The sequence below is a fragment of the Calliphora vicina genome, chromosome 3 (assembly GCF_958450345.1).
Source record: "Calliphora vicina chromosome 3, idCalVici1.1, whole genome shotgun sequence".
In the NCBI taxonomy this organism is placed as follows: Eukaryota; Metazoa; Arthropoda; class Insecta; order Diptera; family Calliphoridae; genus Calliphora; species Calliphora vicina.
In genome coordinates, this window is record NC_088782.1 from 123,699,145 (window position 1) to 123,714,513 (window position 15,369).

Genomic DNA, 15,369 nt, shown 5'->3' on the forward strand with positions numbered 1-15,369 from the left:
TTATAAACAATAAATAATTAAATTATTACAAGAATGTAAGTTTTACTCATATTTCCAAGAGATTTTTTGAAAATATAATTTTCAAATTTCGAAGGACCTAAAATAATTTTAACATTTTCAGCTAATTCCTTTTTAGATAGTTTAGATTTTATTCCTTATAAGAAATAAATAATTAAATTATTATTATTATTATTATTATATTTACTCACATTTCCAAGAGATTTTTGGAAAATATAATTTTCAAATTTCGAAGGACCTAAAATAATGTTTAGCCTAATAAACAATAAAGAATGAAATTATTACAAGAAGGGAAGAAATTGGTTAAATAATAAATTAGAGACCGGTTTTTATTTTAAAATGATACAATTTCTATTTTAAGTTTTTGAAATTAAAGATTTTTTTATTAAATTTTATTAAGTATTTTTTAAAGATTTCTTAATTACATTTGATTACCAAAATCCTTGTTTGTTCATCTACATATCACCACGATAACATTTCGGGAAGCTGATGTCTTGACAGTTGAACTTATCCACAATTTCGAAAACTTTTGGCAAAGAAAATAAATTTCATTACATAAAAAAATTCTATTATGTTTTTGTTTTAAACTTACTTTTCTGTGAATTCATACAATTATAAGTATTCAATTCACATTGGCTTTCAAATTCCTGATAGCAGCGTCCATTATAACCACATATGGCTACATCTACCTGATTGCATATGAAATCACATGAGTGGGGTCTTTCCCCAGCCTTTAATTGCTGGAGTTGCCAATCACTTAGATTTTTGGGAGAGCGCTGCATACGTTTTAGGTTGGCAATGTGTTGTCCTACCACAATGGGTATGTGTTGAGAGACTTGGGTGACAATTTGTTGAACTTTGGAGGGGATTTCAACAGTTATTTCACCAGCATCTTGATTTCGAGAAATTTGTTGAGCAATTTGTTCCTCTCCCTTATGACCTGAGGCATCATCCTGTTTATCCACTTGTACTCCAATGAGACCATGATTATGAGCATTAAGTTTATGGCCCTCCTTGATTTCCTGGCCAGCAATTGCTTGCAAAAGGCACAAAGTTGCTGAAATTTAAGAAATATTAAAGAAATTTTTTCAATTTTTGGAATCTTTAGAATTCTTACCAAAAACTACTAAAAATTTCATGTTGTTGAAGACTTTACAATGAGAAGACTACTGCTGATTAACAAAATGTCATTGACTTTTATACATTTAGGTTCCAAAGCATATTTGAGTTTTAATTGGAGTATGACCCATAAATTCTCTGAGTTTAATAAGGATTATGCAATTTTATGTTAAAATTTCCCCAGCAACCAGTTGCAAATAATTTTATGCTAATTTTATGTGAATTTGGCTGCGATCAGTTTAAAAATAAAGTATTTAAAAATTAAATTCTTTAATAATGCAGAAACATGTGTTTGGAATGTAAGAAATTTACGAGCTAACTAAATTTAGAACCAGACAAAAATGTCATAAAAAAAGTTTGCGTCAGAATTTAAAAACTGAACAAACAAACTTATAATTAATTCTGGAATAAAAAGAAATTAAAAATCACTTATTTCAACATTTAAAGATTTTTTTATTACAATTTTCATTACAAGTTTGTTTGAATACAGATTTTTGTTTGAACTAATTTGAAATTACCTTTTCTGACGACATGTTTGCCAGATTCTAAATTTAGTCTAACTTCAATTCTGTGTTATTGGGCAATAATTGCTTAAATTCCCAATAAACTATGAGAATTTATGGTTGACAATAATTGACACATCTGACAGCCATTCTTTTTGCTTAAATGTATAAAAGTCAATGACATTTTAGTATCGAGCAGTAGTCTTTCCACTGTCAAGTCTTCATCAACATGAAATTTTTAGTAGTTTTTGGTAAGAAAGCTCAAAATTCCAAAAAACTAAAACAAATTTCTTTAATATTTCTTATATTTCAGCAACTTTGTGCCTTTTGCAAGCAATTGCTGGTCAGGAAATCAAGGAGGGCCATAAACTGGATCATCATAATCATGGGCATATTGGCATACAAGTTGATGAACATGCCGTTCATAATCATGGAGATGTATCTGGTCATAAGGGACATGAAATCGTACAACAACCCTCCCAAATAACTGTTGAAATCCCTGCACAAGTGCAACAAGTTGTCACTCAAGTTTCTCAACACATACCCATTGTAGTCGCACAACACGTTGCCAACCTAAAACGTATGCAGCGCTCTCTCAAAAATCAAAGTACTTGGCAACTCAAGCAATTAAAAGCTGGGGAAGGAAACAATAAATGTAATTTCATCTGCAATCCGTTAGATGTAACCGTTTGCGGTTATAATGGACGCTGCTACAGAGAGTTTGAGAGCCAATGTGAATTGAGTGCCTATAATTGTTTGAATACACAAAAAAGTAAGTTTAAAACTAAAAATTTAATAGAATTTTTAATGAAATAAAATTTATATGTCTTTCTTTAGTTTTCCAAGTGGTGGATGAGTTTAATTGCATGGAAATCAGTTTACCGAAATGTTATCCAGGGGATATGTAAAGAAGAAAATGGCGAAAAATATAAAAATGGTTTTGGAAATTGATCAAATTCAATAAAAGCTTTTATAAACCACATAATTCATTTTTTTTTATTAAATTGTTAAAGAATTTATAATGAATTTTATAGAAAATACTTTAATTTTAATGGCAACTTAATGTTTATTTAAACTGTGTTAAATAAAAATCACAATTATTTGAAGAAATTTTTAGTGAAAATTTCCTTTGGTCCTTCGAATCTTCAAATATTAATTTTTTTTAAATTTAAACGTCTATTTGAAATTGCATTATAGTCCTTCCAACATTCAAATACAAAATTTGAAAAAAATTTATTTTCGTTTTCAAATTTTGTTTTAAAATAATCGAAGGACCTAAAATTAATATAAAAATTCCTTTAAATACTAAAGAAAACTGCAACTAAATTTCAAATAGGCTTTTAAATTTGATAAAAAATTTAATATTTCAAAGAAATATTAAAAAAAAAATAGTTTTAAGGTTCGAAGGACCAACAATTAAAATGGAAATTTTAACAATAAATTACATCAAATAATTATTATTTTCAACACAGTTTAAATAAACATTAAAATTGGTAAAAAAAAAGATGAAATATTCCAAAAATATAACGTTTAATGGTTCGAAGGACCAAAAATTATTTGGATATTTTCACTATAAATTACTTCAAATAATTATGGTTTTTAACACAGTTTAAATAAATATTTAAATTGCTAAAAAAATATTTCAAAGAAATATTCAAACATATAACCTTTAAAGGTTCGAAGGACCAAAACTTAATATAGCCATTTTGGTCTATAAATTTCTATAAATGCTAAACAATTATATTTTAGTTGGCAATAAACATTTAAATTGGTAAAAAATAAGATATATTTCAAAGAAATATACAGAAATGTAACCTCAAAAGGGTCGAAGGACCAAAAATAAATTTGGAAATTTTAATAAAATTTTCTTATAATCATTATGATTTTTAACACAGTTTAAATAAAAATTTAAATTGCTAAAAAAAAAGAAGAAATATTCATAAACATAACTTTTAAAGGTTCGAAGGACCAAAACTTAATATGGCCATTTTGGGCTATAAATTTCTATAAATGCTAAAAATTCATATTGTAGTTGTACATTTAATTTGGTAAAAAAGAAGTTATATTTCAAAGAAATATTAAAAAATGTAACCTTTAAATGTTCGAAGGACCAACAATTAAATTGTAAATTTTAACTATAAATTATTTTAAATAATTATTATTTTTAACACAGTTTAAATAAACATTTAAATTGCTAGAAAAAGAAGAAATATTCAAAAATATAACGTTTATAGGTTTGAAGGACCAAAACTTAATATGACCATTTTGGCTATAAATTTCTTTAAATGCTAAAAATTTATATTTTAGTTGGCAATAAACATTTAAATTGTTAAAAAAGAAGTTATATTTCAAAGAAATATTCAAAAATATTAAATTTAAAGGTTCGAAGGACCAAAAATTAATTTGGAAGTTTTAATAAAATTGTCTCAGAATTTTTAACACTGTTTAAATAAACATTTAAATTGCTAAAAAAAAAGAAATATTCAAAAATATAACCTTTGAAGGTTCGAAGGACCAAAACTTAATATGGCCATTTTGAGCTATACATTTCTTTAAATGCTAAAAATTTATATTGTAGTTGGCAATAAACATTTAATTGGTAAAAAGAAGTTATATTTCAAAGAAATGTTCAAAAATGTAACCTTTAAAGATTCGAAGGACCAAAAATTAATTTGGAAGTTTTAATAAAATTTTCTCAAAATTTTTAACACTGTTTAAATAAACAGTTAAATTGCTAAAAAAAGAAGAAATATTCAAAAATGTAACCTTTAAAGGTTCGAAGGACCAAAACTTAATATCGCCATTTTGGGCTATACATTTCTTTAAATGCTAAAAATTTATATTGTAGTTGGCAATAAACATTTAATTGGTAAAAAGAAGTTATATTTCAAAGAAATGTTCAAAAATGTAACCTTTAAAGATTCGAAGGACCAAAAATAAATTTGGAAATTTTCATAAAAATTTCTCAAAATTTTTAACACTGTTTAAATAAACATTTAAATTGCTAAAAAAAAAGAAGAAATATTAAAAAATATAACCTTTGAAGGTTCGAAGGACCAAAACTTAATATGGCCATTTTGGCTGTCATTCCTTTAAATGCAAAGTGAAGACCGAAGGACCTAAACATGATTTTGGTCCTTCTAAACCAAAAATTACTTAATTTCTTGGAAATTTTCTTTAGCATTTTCCTTTTTACTGTAATTAATAATGCCTCTTTCATTTTGTTAGTAATTTTTTTACTTTCCTCACTTTTTTCAATTAAAAATTTTCTTTCCCCTGTAATTATCAGTTAACTACAACTTACAACATGTGAGGTTTTTATCACATTTTGGGTTTTTTTTTTTTTATTATTATTTGCAGTGATACGACAATTGTTTAACTAAAGTATGTAAAATATTGTTATGAATATTAAGCAACAACACTTTTATTGAACATTAATAAAGGAAAAAAAGTAGTAGTTTGCTTTTTGGTCGTTCAAACGATCGTTAAGTTCTTTTAATGGTGACGATGAACACTTTTTCCAGACAAATTTTTAATACAATTTAATACTAGTTTCTTCTGCATAACATAAGTCATAAAATTGTATGGCATATAATTATGGCAAACCACACTTATGTTGTTTTTCATATAGAGACTCTCAGTTAGTTTGGGGCAGCTAAGGAAATCAGTAATTTATAATTATTTTTTGAAGGATTTTAAATGAGAATAGGGAAGAGTGCTATATTCGTATGTGACGAATCTTATTTACCCTTTAGAAAAGTTACTTAAAGATTGAAAAAATTTTATGTTAAAAAAAATTTTTTTTTCCTGAAAAAATTCGGGTTAAAAAATATTTTTCCCGATTTTGACCCATAGACGGTCCTAATTAGTATGACATTATATATGTCGTTAGAAAGGTCTTTGAAATACCTATCATTAGATATCCATATTGTCTATATTAATGACTTAGTAATCCAGTTATAGAAAATAATTAAAAAATCGAGGTAGTCTTGGTTTTTTGCTTATATCTCAGCCATTTGTGGGCCGATTTTCCTGAATTTAAATAGCACCTTAAGCGGGACTATAGCGGATATATTGATGTATGAATCATGTATGAAAGTTATTTGTGGGATACGGAAAGGTGATTTCAACATACAGACGAAGAGATGGAAATGACTATATCTACAACGCTGTGTGTAACGATCCAGAATATACCTGAACGGAACGAAATGGGACTGAAACAGAACGAAATGGGAGTTGAACGGAATGAAATGGGTATGGAACGAAACTAAATGGGATTGAAACGGAACGAAATGGGAATTTAACGGAACGAAATGAAACTGGAACGGAGCGAAATTTGAATATTATTAAAAAATTAAATTTATATTTCAGTTTTTATCTTATTTTTCTTGTATTTTTTTTTATTAATTTTTTTTATTCCAAAAAAAATATTCAATTTATTTGCCCTCAAATCAGCTCACTCTCCTCACACTTGGTCAGCCAGTGCATTTGACATCTGTCATCTTTGGTGGCTGTAAATTTGCCGCTCTTATGTTTACAATTAAAAGTCTCCAAAATGCACTGATTGGGGAACTCATGCAGACACAGGCCATTGGTGGCGCAAATGGGCTCAAATTCAAATTTAGTGCACAACAAGTCACAGGGGTCAATGGTGGCGGCCATGTCAGATTCAATTGATTTAATAACAGGATTTTGTGTAGACATTTCCTTAGTAGTGGCAGCCATAGAGTTTTCTGTCATTACCACAGATCTCATGGCACGATTAGAAGCTGGCATTTTTTTTCTTTGGTCCAATAACTCTTTGATGACATTGATATCGGTGCTTAATTGGGGTTGCTGGTGTTGTTTCTCATTGTCACTAAAGGGCATAGCTCTAGTTTTACGTTGTGTTTCATCAGCCATTAAAGGATCACTTAGGGTGGTGATTTCTATGTCCATGAGAGGCATTATGGTTTTGGTTTCAGGTTGTACTGTGGTCAAAACCTCTTCTTCGGTTTTATCGGTAACGGGCTTATGATTTTTGGTAACTTCTTGAACAATGGCGGGAATTTCAATGTCCTGAGGTTTTACAGAAGAGGGCAGAGGTGGTGGTGATAAAACATTGCTGGGCACGGGCACTGTAACTTTATGAATGACCTCTGTTGGCACATTGGCAGCCTGGCAAACCAGTAAAACTAAAATGGAATAGAAAGAAATTAGAAAATCGAAAAGTATCTAGCGAACAGCAGGGGGGGGGGCTAATTCTCGCAATTTTGTAAATTTTTTTTCTACTACTTTTTTAGAAACCTAAATTTTTTTTCATTAAAATTTTCTTTTCTTTCATATTTTGCAAAAAATATTAATTTTAACAAGATTATTTAATATCTAAGGGTATTTACTACTTTTTTTTAAACTACTACTTTTTTAAAATTTATAATAATATTTAAAATATCTAGTAATTTCTGTTAATTTATTCATTTACGTTTCAAAATAAAATAAATATTCTTAAAATTCTTAACACTTTGCGGCAAATACTACTTTTTTTAAATCTACTACTTTTTTAAAACAAATTATTTTATCCAAAATATATTATTTTACTTTTTTATTTCATTAAAAATAAAAATTTTCCTAAAATTCTTAACATATTGCTTATTTACTACTATTTTTTAAATCTACTACTTTTTTAAAAAAAATTTCTTTTGTCTAAAATATATTTTTTATATCTTTATTTCCTTAAAAATATAAATTTTCCTAAAATTCTTAACATTTTGCTAAATTTACTACTTTTTTTGAAATCTACTACATTTAAAAAAAAAATTATTTTAACCAAAATATATTATTTTTAACCTTATTATCTTAAAAATATAAATTTTTCTTAAAATTCTTAACATTTTGCTAAATTTACTACTTTTTTAAATCTACTACTTTTTTAAAAAAAATTATTTTATCCAAATTATAGTATTTTATATCTTCATTTCCTTAAAAATAAAAATTTTCCTAAAATTCTTAACATTTTGCTATATTTACTACTATTTTTTAAATCTACTACTTTTTTAAAAAAAATAATTTTATCAAAAATATATTATTTTATATCTTTATTTCCTTAAAAATATAAATTTTCTCAAAATTCCTAACATTTTGCTACATTCACTACTATTTTTTAAATCTACTACTTTTTTAAAAAAATTAATTTTATCAAAAATATATTATTTTATATCCTTATTTCCTTAAAAATATAATTTTTCCTAAAATTCTTAACATTTTGCTACATTTACTACAATTTTTTAAATCTACTACTTTTTAAAAAAAATTATTGTAACAAAAATGTATTATGTTCTATGTTTATATACTTAAAAATATATATTTTCTCAAAATTCTTATTATATTTCTACATTTACTACTATTTTTTAAATCTACTACTTTTTTAAAAAAATTTAATTTTATCCAAAATATATTATTTTGTATCTTTATTTACTTAAAAATAAACATTTTCTCAAAATTCTTAACATTTTGCCACATTTACTACGTTTTTAAAATCTACTACTTTTTTCAAAGTTTTCAAAATATCAGACATTTTTTCGTTTTTATTCTTTTCTATTCTTATATTTCTCAAAAATATCAACATTACTTTAAATTTTAACTTTTTAAAATCTACTACTATTTTAAAAACTGTAATTTTATTTAAAAAAATATGATTTTTTTTACTTATATCCTTATAAATATTAATTTTCTAAAATTTTTAAACATTTTGCTGCATTTTTACGATTTTAATAATCTACTACTTTTTTCAAACTTTTAAAAATATCAACAAATTTTTAGTTTTATTCTTATATTTGTGACAGCTGCTTTGTTTAAATTCCAAAACTTTCTATTTCTGCTCTCTAGTACCAAAGACTATGTAAAAGTCCTCCCTTTAATATTTTCAAAACTTTTCTTACCTGTTGCAAATATCAGCATGGACTTCATTTTGTTATTGCGTCTCAGAGCTCAGAAAACTTACTGTATCATTAAACTGCAGAGCTTTAAAGTTTTTATACTGTTTTTTTTGTTTAAAAATCTTTTTAATTTTAAAAGCAATGCAGCTAATAAATTATAACAAATTGCCTTAAATAAACTTCCTTCCCCCATCCATTTGACATCTGTTAAAAATTCACTGTAAATCTTTTACATTTCCCATTAACTTTCAACAACATTATTTATAAATTTCTTGTTTTATTTGTTCTTTATTACATAAATTTATTAGCATTTCTGCTTAAACAATTATATTATATAAGTTTCGTTTAGTTATTTTTAGTTTTTGTTTTTTTTATTAAGGAAATTCTTGCCTGTTTGTTAATTAGTGTTATTTTTAGGTTTAATATTAAAGTCTTTGTTTATATATAATTTAAATGCTCCCTAAAATATGCTTTAGTTTCTGTGAAATCAAATTCTTGTTTATACAAATTTAAAAGGCTAGTTTAAGGCATTTACAATAATTGTTTTTATTATAAAAATACATATTTTAATTAATATTAAAGTTTATTTAAATATTTACACAATAAATTTATTAAATAAAAAAATTCCTTTCCAAAAGTCACCACGATTGTCCTTTTGTTAACGCAAATTTTTGTTTTAGCAGAAATTTTAACCAAAAAATTAAAAGAAAAATCAAAAAAAAATTCAACAAAAAATTACAATTTTAAAGAAAAATCTAAAAATTTAATGGAAATTAATTAGAATTTTATAAAAAAATTAAAAGACAGCTTTAGATTTGCAATTTTTCATAGCAGAATTTTCAATTGCAGCTTTTAGGCGCTATTTAAATTACAGTGGTCTCTTAAATAAAATATATTAAAATATCTTGGAAATCTCTTGTCCGTATGGAAATTTGGTGGCCATTTTCGGATTCAGCAGTTGCAATTCGTGTGGATAAGATTTTCCAGCTCTCTACGGCCAGGAATTTCGGAGATAAATATAAAAAACTAAAATTCATAGAAAAATTGGAATTGTTGTTTACTTTAGTTTGGCACTTTTAGAGGGCATTAATATTTAAAGCATACTTTAGGGAGGTAAATTAAAGTAAATAAAACACATGCAGAGTGGTTCAATAAACGTCTGATAGTTGCTCAGCTATTGGCAGCATAATTGAAAGATTCCTTACAAAACTTCTGACAAAGTCAGTCTGAAGATCGGCCAGCACTGTTTGAAAATAGAAATAACCAACAGTAGAAGCAATAAATTAAATTACTAATTCGAATATGAAATATTAAACAATTTTTTTAGCATTAAATTCGAAATATATCTTTTTAAATATAGCTAAGGGTAAAAGTTTTATATTTATTCAAAAGAAGACTTCAAAATCGATCACCTAAAGAAAAAATCATGTCAAAATCTTCTTTAATTTTGTAGTTATAAGGTTTAGAACAAACGTTTGACTACGTCACAAAATTCATGTTTCTTGTGCAAAATTTTAATATTAAATTTTTGTTCATAGTTTCCAGGATTTTATAGCTATGGTCACCATATTTGGCTTATTTATAAAGAAAAATATTGTCGTTTAAATGCCATGATTAAAATTTAAAAAGGCTTACACGCTTAGATTTTATAAGCGTTTAAACCAAAAACGCCCACATTTCTCCAAGTGGGCGTGGCTATGGACAAAAAAATTTTCAATCATATGAAAGACCACTTCCAAATCTATAAGATGGCAAAAACTAGAATCCGATAGCTGTCTTAGTTTTGGAGTTATAACGTGTGGAAGAAAATTTGTTACGCGACATTTACCTTCTGCATGATTATGTTCTCCTAGTAGTTGGCAAAAATTTGAATTTTTGAAAAATCATTTTTAGAGGCATAATTTTATATTTAGAAAATAGCTTATATCTCTTACAGATAAGAACCTATCAATATGAAATTTTAAATGGTTGTATAAAAAGATACAAGCAACTTGGTTGGTAGGAAAATTTGTGTCAACGCTTCACAATTTCGGTTTTATAAGCGTTTGAAACTTTAAATTAAAATATCTTTATACTGGGCATGACAATAGCATAATAATTTGTGACGCAGATGGTAGACAATTTTAAACTCTTTAAATCAGTGAAGAAATTGTGCAAAATATCCACATAGTTTTCGAGTTATAACAAATTTAATAAAAAAATGTCTCTTTCAGAAGCGTTTTTTAAACTTAAATTTGAAATATCTTATTTTAGACACAGCTAGGGGGTAAAAGTTTTATATTTATTCAAAAGAAGACTTCAAAATCTTTCAACTAAAGAAAAACTCATGTCAAATGCTTATTTAATTTTGCAGTTATAAGGCTTAGAAAAAAGAACATAATCTTGCAAAAGGTAAATGTCGCGTAACAAATTTTTTTACACACGTTATAACTCGAAAACTAAGACAGCTACCGGATTCTAGTTTTTGCCATCTTATAGATTTCGAAGTGGACCTTCATATGATTGACAATTTTTTTCCCCATAGCCACGCCCACTTGGGGAAATATGGGCGTTTTTGGTTTAAACGCTTATAAAATCTAAGGATGTAAGTATTTTGAAATTTTAATCATAGCATTTACACGACCATAGCTTTTTCTATAAATAAACCAAATATGGTGACCATAGCTGTAAAATCCTGGAAACTATGAACAAAAATTTGATATTAAAATTTTGCATAAGAAACATGAATTTTGTGACGTAATCACAAGTTTGTTCTAAACCTTATAACTCGAAAATTAAATAAGCATTTGACATGAGTTTTTCTTTAGTTGAAAGATTTTGAAGTCTTCTTTTGAATAAATGCAAAAGTTTTACCCCCTAGCTATGTTTAAAAAGAGATATTTCAAATTTAAGCTTAAAGAACGCTTTTAAAAGTGAAAATATTTTATTAAATTTGTTATAACTCGAAAACTAAGTGGATATTTTGCACAATTTCTTCACTGATTTAAAGAGTTTAAAATTTTCTACCATCTGCGTCACAAATTATAAGGCTATTGTTATGCCCAGTATAAAGATATTTCAATTTAAAGTTGCAAACGCTTATAAAACCGAAATTGTGAAGCGTTGGCAAAAATTTTCCTAACAACCAAGTTGATGGAATCTTTTTCTACAACTATTTCAAATTTCATATTGATAGGTTGTTAACTGTAAGAGATATAAGCAATTTTCTAAATATAAAATTAGGCCGCCAAAAAATGATTTTTCAAAAATTAAAATTTTTGCCAACTACTAGGAGAACATAATCATGCAGAAGGTAAATGTCGCGTAACATCTTTTCTTCCACACGTTATAAATCGAAAACTAAGACAGCTATCGGATTCTAGTTTTTGCCATCTTATAGATTTGGAAGTGGTCTTTCATATGGTGGACAATTTTTTTGTCCATAGCCACGCCCACTTGGAGAAATATAGGCGTTTTTGGTTTAAACGCTTATAAAATCTAAGATTGTAAGTATTTTTAAATTTTAATCATGGCATTTAAACGACAATATTTTTCTTTATAAATAAGCCAAATATGGTGACCATAGCTGTAAAATCCTGGAAACTATGAACAAAAAATTGATATTAAAATTTAGCATAAGAACCATTTTCTGGCGTAATCAAACGTTTTTTCTAAGCTTTATAACTAAAGAAATAAAGAAGTATTTTCCATGATTTTTTCTTTACTTGAAAGATTTTGAAGTCTTCTTTGGAAAAAATATAAAACTTTTTCCCCTTAGCTATGTCTAAAAAGAGTTATTTCAAATTGAATCTTAAAAAACGCTTCTGAAAGTGAAATTTTTTTTATTAAATTTGTTATAACTCGAAAACTAAGTGGATATTTTGCACAATTTCTTCACTAATTTAAAGAGTATAAAATTGTCTACCATCTGCGTCACAAATTATTAGGCTATTGTCATGCCCAGTATGAAGATATTTTAATTTAAAGTTTCAAACGCTTATAAAACCGAAATTGTGAAGCTTTGGCAAAAATTTTCCTACCAACCAAGTTGCTTGTATCTTTTTCTACAGCCATTTAAAATTTCATATAGATTGGCCGTAATCTGTTAGAGATATAAGCAATTTTCTAAATATAAAATTAAGCCGCCAAAAATGATTTTTCAAAAATTCAAATTTTTGCCAACTACTAGGAGAACATAATCATGCAGAAGGTAAATGTCGCGTAACAAATTTTCTTCCACACGTTATAACTCGAAAACTAAGACAGCTACCGGATTCTAGTTTTTGCCATCTTATAGATTTGGAAGTGGTCTTTCATATGATTGACAATTTTATTGTCCATAGCCACGCCCACTTGGAGAAATATGGGCGTTTTTGTTTTAAACGCTTATAAAATCTAAGGTTGGAAGTCTTTTTAAATTTTAATCATGGCATTTAAACGACCATATCTTTTTCTATAAATAAACCAAATATGGTAATCATAGCTGTAAAATCCTGGAAACTATGAACAAAAATTTGATATTAAAATTTTGCACAAGAAACATGAATTTTGTGACCTGGTCAAACGTTTGTTCTAAACCTTATAACTCGAAAATTAAATAAGCATTTGACATGATTTTTTTTTTAGTTGAACGATTTTGAAGTCTTCTTTTTAATAAATATAAAACTTTTATCCTTAGCTATGTTTAAAAAGATATATTTCGAATTTAATGTTAAAAAACTTATTTAATATTTCATATTTGAATTAATAATTTAATTTATTGATTCTACTGTTGGTTATTTCTATTTTCAAACAGTGCTGGCCGATCTTCAGACTGACTTTGTCAGAAGTTTTGTAAGGAATCTTTCAATTATGCTGCCAATAGCTGAGCAACTATCAGACTTTTATTGAACCACTCTGCATGTGTTTTATTTACTTTAATTTACCTCCCTAAAGTATGCTTTAAATATGAATGCCCTCTAAAAGTGCCAAACTAAAGTAAACAATTCCAATTTTTCTATGAAATTTAGTTTTTTGCATTTATCTCCTAAATGCCTGGTCGTAGAGAGCTGGAAATTGCTATTCAAACGAATTGCACCTGCTGAATTCGAAAATGGCCACCAAATTTCCATACGGACAAGAGATTTCCAAGATATTTTAATATATTTTATTTAAGAGACCACTGTAATTTAAATAGCGCCTAAAAGCTGCAATTGAAAATTCTATAGAACTAGAACTAATCAAGAATTTGAATTAGAGCTGCACGAAAGCTTTAGAATAACTGAAATAGTTTTAAAAAACTAAGAATATTTAAAGAAAATAATAAAAGTAAAATAATTTCGTTTTTGATTTTATTAAAAAATTATACATATTTATTAATAATAAGAATAATAATATACTTTATAGTTTGATTTAATAATATTTATATATATATAGTTAATAATAAGGATGTAACACTAAATATTAGTTTAAAAATTTGTTTTGTTTATATTTTACAGTTTTTTTTTTATTTAATTATAAAATAGAAATAAAGAAAGAACAAATGAAAAAATAAACTTAAAACTAAAAGTCTAAATAAAAAAAAAATTAATTTGCTTTATACACTAATAATTTATTTACTAATTTAACAAGGAGTTGTTTTTTTTATTTAGTTTTGAATACAATTGATTTTCAATAAAAAAGCTAAAGTCATTTGGGGGAAATAATTTTGGAATTTTCTCTGAGAAATTTCTTTTTGTTTAACAATAAATAATTTAGGCTAATGGTAATTAAATTTAAATAAATTCTTTAAATGGGAAAGGAAATAACTAAAATTTTAAAATCTTTTATTAAATATAAATGATTAAAGGCCGTTTAACTTAAAGCAACAAATAACTAAGAGAAATTAAACTCTTAGTTTCGTTAAACTTGGTTTAAATTAAACGAGCTTTTATTAAGTTTCTTAATTATTAAATTTTTTAAATGGTTTTGTAAATCTTTTTATTATTAATGCTTAATTTAGAAACAAAATAATAATCTGTTGTGTTGGCCTTAATTAAATTTGAATTTGTTTAGTTTTATTATTTATTATTTATGGCTTTAACTTCCAATAATTGAGGACATTTTTCCACAATATTTAATAATATTGTATCGATATAATGTTTAAGGCGGGTGTTTTCTTCCTCTTTCTCCTGGAAGGCTTGTTGTAACTATTTAATGAAAAAATAAAAAAAATTAAAAAATTAATTTAAAAAAATTTAAAAAAAACAAACATAAATTTTATCAACTAAAAACTTCCACCTTTTTTTATTTTAAACTTTAACCTTTTTTTTAATAAACCCAAAATATTTATTAGTGTTTCTTGGTAATGAGTTGTGAGTAAGTTATGTTTTTTTGATAATGTGAAAATGAAAATGTTTGAAAATGAGCCTTTTCTTAAAAAAAAACCCCAAAAAACCATTTAACAATAAAAATTATTGTTTATTTTTATTACCTGACTTAAGGATGCTAATGTGGTTGAATCCACAGAATCCTGTAATAAATTTTGTTTTGGAAAGAAAAAAAAAATAAAATAAAACATAAATAATACACATTTTAATGGGAATTGTATGGAAAACACACAACAAAAAATAGAAATCACAGTGAATTTTCTCAGTAAACACAAAACAGGCCTAACTAAAATTTTTAAAAGTGCTTTTAAAAATCTAAATTAAAAATACCAAACAATATAAGAAAATGAGTATGGATAAAAGTAAGCATAAATAGAGCTTTTAATAAATAAAAAAGCTAGCAAAACAAGCAGAATGAGAATAAGCAAAATAAAGCAATGCAAAGCTAAAAATGAAGATGAGTAATGTTAAGCTGTTTTCTCTACAAAG

At 25.9% G+C, this 15,369-nt stretch overlaps 4 protein-coding genes across 13 annotated transcripts in view; 1 reads left to right on the forward strand and 3 right to left on the reverse strand.

Annotated features, from left to right (window-relative positions):
• Nucleotides 1–366: 366 nt before the first annotated feature.
• LOC135954613 (uncharacterized) lies at nucleotides 367–1,172 on the reverse strand. The gene is made up of 3 exons (XM_065504807.1): nucleotides 1,136–1,172; nucleotides 611–1,075; nucleotides 367–544 (listed from the first exon to the last, which is right to left on the reverse strand). Exons 1-3 carry the CDS (start codon nucleotides 1,155–1,157, stop codon nucleotides 474–476), a joined length of 558 nt encoding a protein of 185 aa, XP_065360879.1. The 5' UTR covers nucleotides 1,158–1,172; the 3' UTR covers nucleotides 367–473.
• Nucleotides 1,173–1,850: 678 nt separating this feature from the next.
• Nucleotides 1,851–2,625, forward strand: LOC135954477 (uncharacterized). Its single transcript, XM_065504656.1, has 3 exons — nucleotides 1,851–1,891; nucleotides 1,954–2,412; nucleotides 2,478–2,625. The coding sequence occupies exons 1-3, from the start codon at nucleotides 1,870–1,872 to the stop codon at nucleotides 2,546–2,548; spliced, it is 552 nt and encodes a 183-aa protein (XP_065360728.1). The 5' UTR covers nucleotides 1,851–1,869; the 3' UTR covers nucleotides 2,549–2,625.
• Nucleotides 2,626–5,999: 3,374 nt separating this feature from the next.
• On the reverse strand, nucleotides 6,000–8,602 carry LOC135954475 (uncharacterized). Its single transcript, XM_065504653.1, has 2 exons — nucleotides 8,558–8,602; nucleotides 6,000–6,814 (listed from the first exon to the last, which is right to left on the reverse strand). The coding sequence occupies exons 1-2, from the start codon at nucleotides 8,583–8,585 to the stop codon at nucleotides 6,087–6,089; spliced, it is 756 nt and encodes a 251-aa protein (XP_065360725.1). The 5' UTR covers nucleotides 8,586–8,602; the 3' UTR covers nucleotides 6,000–6,086.
• A 5,247-nt stretch (nucleotides 8,603–13,849) lies between these two features.
• The window catches only part of nuf (rab11 family-interacting protein nuf), a 140,028-nt gene continuing 138,508 nt past the window's right edge, over nucleotides 13,850–15,369 (reverse strand). For 6 of the 10 annotated variants that reach the window (XM_065502773.1, XM_065502776.1, XM_065502778.1 and 3 more), the window contains 2 exons: nucleotides 14,985–15,023; nucleotides 13,850–14,700 (listed from right to left, as the gene is read on the reverse strand). In XM_065502773.1, the coding sequence (XP_065358845.1) occupies nucleotides 14,572–14,700; nucleotides 14,985–15,023 (168 nt within the window). In that variant the 3' untranslated portion in view covers nucleotides 13,850–14,571. The remainder of the gene's footprint in view (nucleotides 14,701–14,984; nucleotides 15,024–15,369) is intronic. The other 4 variants (XM_065502775.1, XM_065502777.1, XM_065502772.1 and 1 more) reach the window with 1 other exon arrangement.

Bases quoted from the DNA above. Each gene is read 5' to 3' on its own strand.
- LOC135954613 (XM_065504807.1), bottom strand. From the start codon at position 1,157: ATGAAATTTTTAGTAGTTTTTG. The intron at 1,076-1,135 runs GTAAGAATTCTA...CTTAAATTTCAG, and splicing joins GAAATTTTTAGTAGTTTTTG to CAACTTTGTGCCTTTTGCAA. The intron at 545-610 runs GTAAGTTTAAAA...CTTTGCCAAAAG, and splicing joins TTGTATGAATTCACAGAAAA to TTTTCGAAATTGTGGATAAG.
- LOC135954477 (XM_065504656.1), top strand. From the start codon at position 1,870: ATGAAATTTTTAGTAGTTTTTG. The intron at 1,892-1,953 runs GTAAGAAAGCTC...CTTATATTTCAG, and splicing joins GAAATTTTTAGTAGTTTTTG to CAACTTTGTGCCTTTTGCAA. The intron at 2,413-2,477 runs GTAAGTTTAAAA...GTCTTTCTTTAG, and splicing joins TTGTTTGAATACACAAAAAA to TTTTCCAAGTGGTGGATGAG.
- LOC135954475 (XM_065504653.1), bottom strand. From the start codon at position 8,585: ATGAAGTCCATGCTGATATTTGCAACAG. The intron at 6,815-8,557 runs GTAAGAAAAGTT...ATTCCATTTTAG, and splicing joins CATGCTGATATTTGCAACAG to TTTTACTGGTTTGCCAGGCT.